The sequence below is a fragment of the Vanessa cardui genome, chromosome 12 (genome assembly GCF_905220365.1).
Source record: "Vanessa cardui chromosome 12, ilVanCard2.1, whole genome shotgun sequence".
In the NCBI taxonomy this organism is placed as follows: Eukaryota; Metazoa; Arthropoda; class Insecta; order Lepidoptera; family Nymphalidae; genus Vanessa; species Vanessa cardui.
Window position 1 is genome coordinate 4,259,264 of NC_061134.1, and position 11,361 is coordinate 4,270,624.

At 34.1% G+C, this 11,361-nt stretch overlaps 1 protein-coding gene across 1 annotated transcript in view; it reads left to right on the forward strand.

The window, feature by feature from the left end:
• Positions 1-10,852, forward strand: part of LOC124534320 — a 135,113-nt gene extending 124,261 nt beyond the window's left edge. Inside the window, exons 3-4 of the mRNA XM_047110091.1 lie at positions 7,859-8,077; positions 8,475-10,852. Coding sequence (XP_046966047.1) covers positions 7,859-8,077; positions 8,475-9,575 — 1,320 coding nt within the window. The 3' untranslated portion in view covers positions 9,576-10,852. The remainder of the gene's footprint in view (positions 1-7,858; positions 8,078-8,474) is intronic.
• The last annotated feature ends 509 nt before the right edge of the window (positions 10,853-11,361 follow it).

Sequence of the window (11,361 nt, forward strand, 5' to 3'; positions counted from 1 at the left end):
TGCAGCTTGATATTTCGACATTATCTACGAATGTCTTGTTCACGATAATAATGATTATATTCATTCGATTTTGAGGTTATCCTTAAATGCTTTACTGTTTTTGTAACTTCAAAAACGACTGGAATTTCGACTTTTTTTCTGGAGATTTAGTACCTATTAACGACATTTATATTTACATTTTTGTAAATATTAATTGTTACGACAAGAATATGTCATACAATACATACAAGTAATTATTTTAAACAGAATTCACCTAAAAACACGTAATAATCTCAGCTCCGTATGTTGGTTTTCTGAGGACATGTTTTCATCATCGAGAAACGAATCTCTCAGCTTTTCCGAGCTTATTTAAAACATTTACTGGTGTTGAGGATTACTTTCAATACGTTGCAGTATCCTTTCATATTTTCTCTTACATTCCTGTCAATATTATAAAATTTAATCCCAATGAATATGCCTTTGGTAACAGCTCTACTATATCAAAGAATATTTTTATGTGCTTAACTTTAATTTCCTTATTATGCATCAATATTTACATAAATTTCGGTAATACTTATATTGTAGAGAAAAGTATCCAAGATTTTCGGTTTTTGAATCCGATTTTTTTATTTATTTGACTGTTCGAATTATAATTAACTAAATCTGACAACATATATAAGGCTTTATAGATGTTGGTACGTATGAAAATGCTTAATTGATGGATGTGCAAATTATAATAAGAAACTCTTTAATGTGACATATGAATAGATTAATTTTACAAATTTATAGATTTTAGATATATTTAATTTTCAAAAACTTATTTAGGCTGCAGTTTTACTCCCGATAATAGATTATTGATTGGCAAAATGTTCGATATAATTCGTTTCGATTCGATTTGAATATTTGCCATTTCTCCTACAAACCAACCTAACTACATATGTATATTTGTTAATTCATTCATTCATTCATTGGTCACCTATTAAAGTCGTTGAACATCATAGGATAGAGTCATGTCTGCCTCAATTGATTTGACCAAACGCTAAGAAAATAGTTCATTATAAGTTATATTATGAGCTGAGATGGCCCAGTGGTTAGAACACGTGCATCTTAACCGATGATTGCGGGTTCAAACCCAGGCAAGCACCATTATATATATGTGCTTAATTTGTGCTTATAACTCATCGACTGCTTTACCGCAATAAAGGAAAACATCGTGAGGAAACCTGCATGTGTCTAATTTCATCGAAATTCTGCTACATGTGCATTCCACCAACCCGCATTGGAACAGCGTGGTGGAATATGTTCCAAATCCTCTCCTTAATGGAAGAGGAGGCCTCATCCCAATAGTGGGAAATTTACAGGCTGTTACTTTACTTTTCTACTTTATAAGGTGTATTAGACTTTGATTTTGTTGTTTTTTAATTATCACTGTGTTTGTAAAATTAAGGGTAGATCGTAAATATCACTGCTGGAGAAAGTCTTTATCATTTTGAGAAGATTAGAGATAGTTCCACGACGCTACTATAATGCGATTTTTGGATACACAGGCATCACGTTTTCATTCAACACACACAGCTTCCAATGTTTTTATTAAACACCGTCTATGAGATGAATCTTTAACAAAAATAAGGTACACGATAATTGACGGTGCTTGTCAAGACATGTATCCATTATGAAATAAATAATATGAGACAACATAACATACATTACTCTGATCTCAATGTAAATCACTTGTGTGATGGAAAATCAGAAGTAACGACGGTACCGCAAACATCCAGACCCAAGACAACATAGAAAACTAATGATAATCTACATCGACTCAGCCGGCAATCGAACCCAGGACCTCGGAGTAGAGAACCCATGTAAACCGGTGTACACACCACTCGACTACGTTATGTTTGGTTATGATTCGGGTATACGCACCATTGAGCCATTTCGGCTTTACTATTTCTAATATAAAAATCACATTGATCACATCACACAGCTTTAAGTAGTACATAGTTGTTAAAGATACTAAATTAAAAAAAAAAGCACAATCGTAAAATAAAACGAATGATTTACTTGGCGGTAGGGCTTTGTGCCAGCCCGTCTGGTTAGGTACCACCCACTCATCAGTTACTCTTCCGCCAAATAACTGTACTCAGTATTGTTGTGTTCCGGTTTGAAGGTTGAGTGAGCCAGTGTAACTACAAGCATAAGGAACATAACATCTTAGTTCCCAAGGTTGGTGGCACATTGATGATGTAAAGAATAGTTAATATTTCTTACAGCGTCATTGTCTATGGGTGATGGTGAGCAATTACCATCAGGTGACCCATATGCTCGTCCGCAAACCTATACCATAAAAAAGAAAGATAAACTATATCGTAGAATAAAAATGGTCGTTGGTTTTCACGTTCTCGGAGATTTAGAGTGCATTGAAATGGCATGTTTGTATGGACGATAACTTCAATAACACCACGTTGATACGTACAAATGGACAGGTGAGCTGAATTTCAATCTACTTTGAAATTCATAAATGGAATGTCATTTTAAAAACAGTTTTTTTTATACACTTGGGCATATTTTGCTTCATGGTATTGAAACTGATAGAAGACCCATCTTACAGCTAATTTTCAAAATAAGTTAATGACAAAAAATAGAGTTTTGCACGTGATTATATGCCACCTTATTACATATATATCTAAGAAACATAAACAATTGTCATAATATAATAATTAACAACATTAAATGCTTATTTATATATACCAATATGAACTAAAACTAGTTACTGTATAAATATTGACCGCGTGGAATGGTGGCAAGAATGCTAGCAGCATTTCCCCGTTGAATCGCAATTCCGATCCTCTGGGCAAAAAACGAACCAGCCCTCCAGTGAACCAGTGGAGGCAATGAGGCGAGGTGTTATACTTTTGATGAAGCTTTTTGCACACATAAACAATTAATATTTTATTTATTAAGCATACAATGTCGTGGAAGGTAAATGAGTGATCGCGTGGTTCTAACCCAGTCCGGCCAACATAGCTCTACCTCATCACTATATCAATAGATTCCATACATTTATATAGATATACATATTTAGTAAAAACTATATCAGTTTCAATTACTTTAATATACATATTGTAATACACTCGTTAATATTGAGATAATTTAGGTAAAAATGGACGTTGCGTCGACATTTTTCTCATGACTATTAGATTAAACTATTTAGATCTTTCATTTTTTTTTCTATTGTCGTAATATTATTATTTATTATTTTTTTAATAATATTATTTTGATAAATAATAATGTATTTGAGTAAAACTTGAATGGAAGATCACTCTAAAATATATAATAATAATTGATAAAGGATAACACAAACCGACACATATAGTAGGGGAGGATGGGGGAATTACGGACGCGGGGTAAATACGCCCCCCTCCCCCGCGGCAGCCTGGTGCTGTCATCTGTTTCGTTCCGCTATTTTAGTACCACGCAAAAACTTACGACAGACGATTGCGCACAGTTCTAAAGGTAGGTAAAATAAAATAAAAAAGTGTATTTTGATCTTATTTTTAGTGTTTTTTTAATTCGAGTGACAGGTCTGTATACGGATACGGCTTGCGGGTAAACACGGACGTCCGCAATTACCCCTAATTCGATAAACTATTATGAAATTAATCAATAACTGCTCATTTTTAGATGCCTCGGAACTATATAAGAAAAACAGAACAATCATACACCAACGAATCATTACAAAAAGCTGTGCAAGAAATAAAAGACCAGAAGATAACTTTTCGTCAGGCGGAAGAAAAATATGGTATTCCCAGATCTAGTTTGTTTGATCAAATGAAAAAAGGCAGATTTCTACGATACCAAAAAAAGGTGAAAATCTGTTTTTAACGAAATACAAGAAAAGGAACTGGTTGAATTTATTTTAAGTCATGTAAGGCTTTCTTTGGGATAACAATACCTACTCTGAGAAAGATAGCTTTCGATTTTGCCACCGCAAACAATACAAAACATAATTTCAATAAAGAAACTGGTATGGCCGGGAGGGATTGGTATTATAATTTAGTGGCTAGACATCCAAACATATCACTTCGAATGCCTGATGCTACATCCATAAATAGAATTACCGCATTTAATGAAGAAGAAACCGATTTATTTTTTGTGAATCTGAAAGCTCTCATGATTAAATACAAATTTAAATCTGATTCAATTTACAATAAAGATGAAACTGGGATTAGTACGGTACAACGCAAATCCAAGATTCTTGCACCAAAGGGACTAAAACAGGTTGGAAAATGTACCAGTACAGAACGTGGTTCTTTAACAGTTGTGAATTGCTTTAATACTGGAGGTTCGTACATTCCACCATTTTTTAAATAAAATAAATGAGAATAGTGCTATGAGTGAAGCTGATTTAAACCAAAGTTCGACAAGTCAAACATGTCAATTTTCATCAGTACCGCTTAGTGATTTAATAATGGTCCCAACTATACAAATTCATCGTAGCAAACGGTCAGTAAACAAAAAGCAAACCATCATTTTTACCAGCACACCGAAAAAAAGAATCTAGAAGAAAAGGAACAAAAGCTCAAAAAAAAAAGAAAATGAAACTACATCTAAAAAGATAAAAAAGTCAAAACATGAAAAAGATCAAAGGGTATAAAAGATCTGAATAATTTTGAAAGTGAAGGAAATGCTGATTGCTATTGCGTTTATTGTCAGGAAAAGTACAATGATCCACCCGCCGAAGACTGGATTATGTGTTCAAAGTGTAAAAAGTGGGCTCATGAGAACTGTACTTTACTTGTGATTTTTGTCTATGATTTAGACCGACTCCGAATTTACCCCTATGATTTAGAGGGTCAGTCCGAATTTACCCCGAGCGCTACGAGTAATTACGGACAGATAAGGTTTTGTTTTTGCTAAATATAGTCCATTTGTTAATTGATCTCGTTTAATAGTCTATTATTGTTTTTGTAGATCTAAAGATTAATAATTAATAAAGACAGACTGATTATTACTAATAGTACGAATCTTGTGCGTTATTACTCTTCAGCGTCCGCAATTCCCCAATTCCCCAATTTCCTCCCCTACATATAATACTCAATACTAGTAAAAGTAGTAACAATGATATGCATGAGCCCCCCCCCCCCCCGTCCCGTCCCGTACGGGAAGGGGACGACCTATATATGAGAGAGATGGATGGATGATCAGATAATGAATAGTACAGGGGAAATTGAAGGGCCAATTTGAGACAAGGGCTGGGAAAATATACTGTATCGTCATTGTGGACATCACTAATATATACGAAAAAAAATAAAGCAACTAAAAATGTATATCAAGGACAAGAACTTAGGTATATATGCCATGAGTCTCAATGTCGAATCCAAGTCAACTGCAAGCGATTACTTGCCTATTTCCCCAATTTAAAATATTAAATTACTACACAAACTATTCGTGATAGAATATCGTGTTTTGAAACGATATCACGAAATGCTGCTCTTTTTAAAAATTCTCATTCGTAAATGTTTCCAAGAAATGACATCAACAGTTTATTTATTTTTTTCAAGTGTCGGATAATACTTGGACACGACGTGGATACTAGTGACGATTTTAGAAGTCTAAAGTTGTTGTCGATATTTAATAGACGTTGTCGGTCTTAAATTAAAGACAGGATAAAATTTGATATATTCATAGTTCAGAAATCTATGAAACATTGTGATAAAATGAAAAATGTTTCTACGAATAAGAATTCTAAACTAAAAAAAAGAAAGATCTGTTATTAAAGATTTTCTGCCCAAATCTATTTAAAAAAGACAGGTAATAGATATAAATATGCAGGTTACCCTCTGAATTTGTCAGTATTACCTTCTTTCATCTAAGCGAGCTATCACGTTGGAATATTAAGTAACACAATACTGGAGAATCTGTGGTTAAAATTTTGCAAGTTTTAAATATTAAGATTTTTTTCGTAATCGATACGCGGTAATCGCAAAGCAACCTCTGTGTCATCTTATAAATAAGTGTGTTGAGATGTTATACAGAATTGACATGTGACATTTTACTCCGTAAATGCAGAGCACAGGAGATACGAGAATCGCACAATCTCAATCTCAAAATGTCAGAAGAATACCCAAAAATTGACGATTTCTTGGTTTTCAATTTATTGTTCTAACTACTACAGTTATCTGTAAAGCTATGTTCATCTTGTCATCATTTAAGTTAATAGATTAAATTTGAATCAATTTACTATCATTTTTATTATAATACAAATAGCGTCGGTAAAGTGTTTTACAAATCTTGACTATTTCGAGACATTTTCGACACTTTCTTTTTTCTTATCGTTGTTAACCAAATTATGATTTTTTTTATATTGCTTCTGGTTTTAAACATGTTATAAATTGTGTAGGTATTATATAATTTAACTTAAATTAACCTGTTATATATAAAAACAATACGAATTGTTAAACGGTTGAAAATGTATGAAATGTTTTCACTGTAAATTAGTATGAAGTGGCTGGATTATGAATCATTTAGCTTGCCTCTATATGTGTAGAGTAAAAATATAACGCTTTAATTTTTGGAACTATTACTAGACCTAATTTTTTATTAGTTTACCTGTCCTTTATTAATATATCTTACTTATTTTTCACCGGTAACAATATATATAAACCTGAGCTAATAGACACTTGCACCCCATAATATTTTAATTAACGAAATTTTAATGAAAGTTAAATGTGATTGAATTTTAATTTTAAATAAGTAAGATTGTACAATTTTCGATTTCAGTTGCACAATAAAGTCATTAAAATTATAATTCTTATTAAGAACATGAAACTGTTCATTGAACGTTTCGAGTTAAACGCGAACAGGTCCATTTAAATAAGAGGTATGAATGAATTAAACTGGCAAGGGAAGTTTAATTGGAAGAAAATATAAATATAATTTTTAACAAATAATAAAACAAGTCAAATAATTGAAGGTTATACATGAAACTTAAATATTTCCTTTTATATTCCTAAGAACGAATAATTTTATTCCGTAAAATATGAAAATAAGAAATGGCCGCTACATTTTGTACAAATAGTTTCCACCAACCTTTCTCTTGGGCTCGTTGAATATTTGATACAATTTGGCCTTTACACATAACCTCATTTTGACTTCTATTTACCTTACTTACATAGCTTTATTAATTAAAGCATGGATACAAGAGACCCCTAGGGACGGTTGCTGTTCTTAATTAAAAATTTAAGTTTTATAAAGAACATTTGCAAGACAGTCGCATTTCTTTAACATTTATATTTCAGTTTTCATGGTCATATATATTTTTAATTGTAATGTGCCTTGATTCGAAATTTAAAAATCTTTTTTTTTTTTATTATGTACAAGACATTAAAGAAGTTCCATTAAAACCGCGAGTTATGTTTTGATTTAGAAAAGTGAAGCCTTGGACAATGAAATTCCGCAGAAGCGCTTAATTGCGTAGATAAACTTTTTATGGAAAACAATTAAGAGCAATGTTTGAATGCTGTTGTCGAAAGTTATTGAGCCATATACGTTGCAAATTGAAATAGGAAAAGGACTTAGTTCTTTATTTATTTAAAATATATGAAATGACGTTTCTATGATTTTTTTTTATTTTTATTTTTTGTATTGAACCCTATTTGTTTATTGTCATAAAGTTACTTTAATGTAATAGTAACCTATAGAAATAATTACTTAATTAAAACGTATGTACACAGTACTTCCAGAATTTTCGGTATAATAATGATTAAACCAGTCACTAAAATTAAACCAGTAACAGGTGCAAAAATTTAAATATAAATAACCTTACAAATGTAATTACACACAAAAATATAATATCGATTTTTTGTGATTATGCCCACAGCCAGCCTCAGCTTCGTCCGTGCTTTTGGTACACCTGGGAGCAGTAGGCGCGCTGGCCAGCGGAGCGGCGCTCTGCAGTGGAGGAGCTACATGCGCTTGCGGAGCACTGCTCCAAGCACTGCACCCGCTCCAGCTGTGGACTGTATGCGGGCTACACGCTGATCGTGCGGCCGCTATTGCGGCACCATTGCACTATGCAGCGATTGTTTCTGCGAAAAAGGTACCTATATCGTTGATTCTTTATCTATTTCTTGTTACTAGAGATAGTCATGTCGCTTAGATTATGATGTAAAAGATTACATTTATGATTTATAAAAAAAAGGTTGTTATCGGATTAAATGGAAAGTTGTAAAATAACATTTGAATAAATCTTTTTTGTAACATGATTACATAGTCAAATTTTGTAACTTTTATATTTGGAAAACAATCTACATAATGGTTTAAATGCAAAAGTTTCGATGGATGGATCAAAGCGGCTGAACGGGTCTGAATAAAATTTGTCACATAGATATATTATAGTCTGGAAGAACACGTAGATTACTTTTTATCGCTAATACTTGCACTCCACCTCACGCGGCAGTGGGACCTAGTGTTTTATATAAGCTGTTCATTTACAGGTAATCATTTGCGTTGCTAGTGGTTGGATCGCTCTCGCTGCTCTTCTAGCCCCGCTGGCAGTGGCTCAGCCGCCGTTGGTCTACAGCATCGGTCTCGGAAGTTGTACTCCTGATTGTGGCGCTGGACCCGCCGCTTTGGGATTCTGTCTTGTCTACGCGTCATTAACTCTGTTATTACCCACCGCTCTCGTTGTCCTATGCAGCCTTAAAATCTTACGTATCGCCCGCTATCACCGGCATAGAATTGCAGCAGCAATATATGAAGTAACATTATCCGCACAAGTCACGGTAACCCATCAACGTAACCCGTTCTCTCCTCCACCGCCTCCACGCAGACGGGCTTTATCAGCAGTTCTACAACCTCTCGGATCATTAGCAATCTTGTACTTCCCATATTATTGCGTATTAATATGGCCAGCTATCGCGGTACCACCACAATCATTGGCTGCTATATCAGCTGCTCTTTTAGCTGCAGCTCCACCCGTCAACGGGATTTTATACGGTATTCGAAGTCGAGCTTTCAAAGATTCCCTACGCAATTATCGAAGAAAACGACTGACAAAAAGTGAGGTCACCCAGGAGATACAAGCAAGAACACCAAGTGCTTGTGGATCTAGACGACCGTCTTTATCCGCTGGTTCGGGTTGTATACGACCGCCGACAACTAGACGATTGTCTGATGCAGCAGCAATGGGGTCCAGAGGGTCGGAGAGACCGGCACAACGAGCAGCGTCTTGTAATATGCTCCAAGATTCTCAAGAAGATGAAGTTCATAAGCCTCGGACTTCTGCCATTCCTTTGATAAGGGCACCACCACATATCGTTCTCGGCCGAGCGCTAGGTCTCGAAGAAGGTGTTAGTAGGGAACGCAGGCGACGCCAGTCACCTCGAATCACAGTGACTAGGGCAATGTCTGACGAATGTGAGTCACCATCTCGTCGCCCGCTTTGTAGACAGCATTCCCGATCGAGTGGTGCTCTTTTAGGCACCATGACTTGTTCACCTGCCCTCTCAGAGAACGTAGGCGACAACGCTGCAGACGAACAGCTCCTTCTCTCTTGGCCTCAACGATCACACGGCATCAGACATGATGTTCTATAAAACGGGTCCTTTTTTATTATATATAACGCTATGTAAATTGTTATGTGTAGAAGACAATAAATGTGCGTGCGGTTTCGCTGTCGAGTTTCGCTGTTACTAAATTAAATTATTTTTAAAAGAGTTCTGTTAACACTCGACCTTTCCGACCAAACTGTGACCAACTGTTGTTTCCTATCTCTACTTATTACTCTATCGTAGACGTAATGATTTATCCTACAGGGTTCCTCCATATCGTTAGCTTTATTACAAACCGAAGTATTAATTTAGTGCGTACTTCTATAAAGTTTTCTGTAGTATTCCTTAGGTTTAGAAAGATGTATAAGATTGTTGGATATATTTTTTGTTATTTATTTCCTTATAGATTTCTATGAAGATTGTTATCGCAGAGGCTTAAAGATATCACTATAATGTTTAGACGAAATGAGATTTGCACAGAACTAGTCACTACTGTATAAAATGTTACGTTATGTTAGGAGAAACACAATATGCAACGCTTTTATACATTGCCGCCGTCCAAAAGTTGGATTCTACGCCTTTAGTGTAGTGCGTAAAGCTTAAGTAGACATTGGAAAGTGATAATAGCATTACGTCCTCCTCGATGTGAGGGGTTTGGTGATCTCATTATTAAAACGACACATTTATAAAAATATACTATCTATCCAAAATACTAGGAGACATTTTGAAAAAAATACTCGAAAAATAAATAAAAAAATTAGGAGAAATATTATTGTACGAAGACTTATATGAGCTTCAGTAATTATTTTTACGTGAATATATTACATTCCAAACGAACATAAATATTGAAATAAAAACATTGCTTATAATAAGAATAGAACATCGTATCTTCATTGTATTTAAATACTCCGATATTTTGATGACATTTTAAAATGTAAATAATTTGAAAACGCTTGTTTTTTTCTTATAAATGAAGATGTATTTTATTTATAACAGATATAATAATAAAAAAGATTTAGAAAGAATTTTAGTCAAAAGGCTATTCTAGCTGGAAGCACTTTTGATGTATTTATATTGAAAATTTAAATAGATTATTGTGAAATATTTTGATCGTAGAGTTTATTAATTGTACTTAATTGAAACTTAGATTATTTATATATCTAGATGGAGTGTTGCACTGCAAATGAACTAAAGTTAACGAGCCCAAATTATTTTATTGTGTGCGTGTCAGATACGCTTGTGATCCCACAAACGTCATACCTCTTTATAGTACGACACAACTTAGATGTTGCATCGGCAATATTTGTAAAACCGATCGCATTTGAATTAAGTTCGGTTTCCCAAATTATCAATATTTATTTCTTATGTGAATATGATCTTTACACAAACGTAATAACTTTTAATATCGTCTAACCTAATATATTCGTCAATTTGACACGTCGATTGACATGCACTTGCTTTCTCGGGTTGAACTGACACGAGAATCTATAGCGACAAATAGCGTTTAATAACGCGATAGGGAGCTATTTCTATTGTTTGTGTAAATCGGCAGTAATCGGTTGTATTGAATTTGCCGGTACTATATCTAAGTTTTGTCGTTTTATACTTGTGTGCATGTTCTTGTGGCCAACCGTTCCCGACGCGTTCTGAATTTTGTCAGTCTATCTAGACATATAAATGACCAAAGCTATAAAATATAACTGTCGTTGTTTAATCTCAGATGTTTAAGGTACTTATCAAAAATTGTTATTCTAGTCAAAAAGCTGTTGTGTTAAAATAAGGTCTATGAGATTAAATAAAAGACGCTGAAACATTTTGATATTTTATTTTA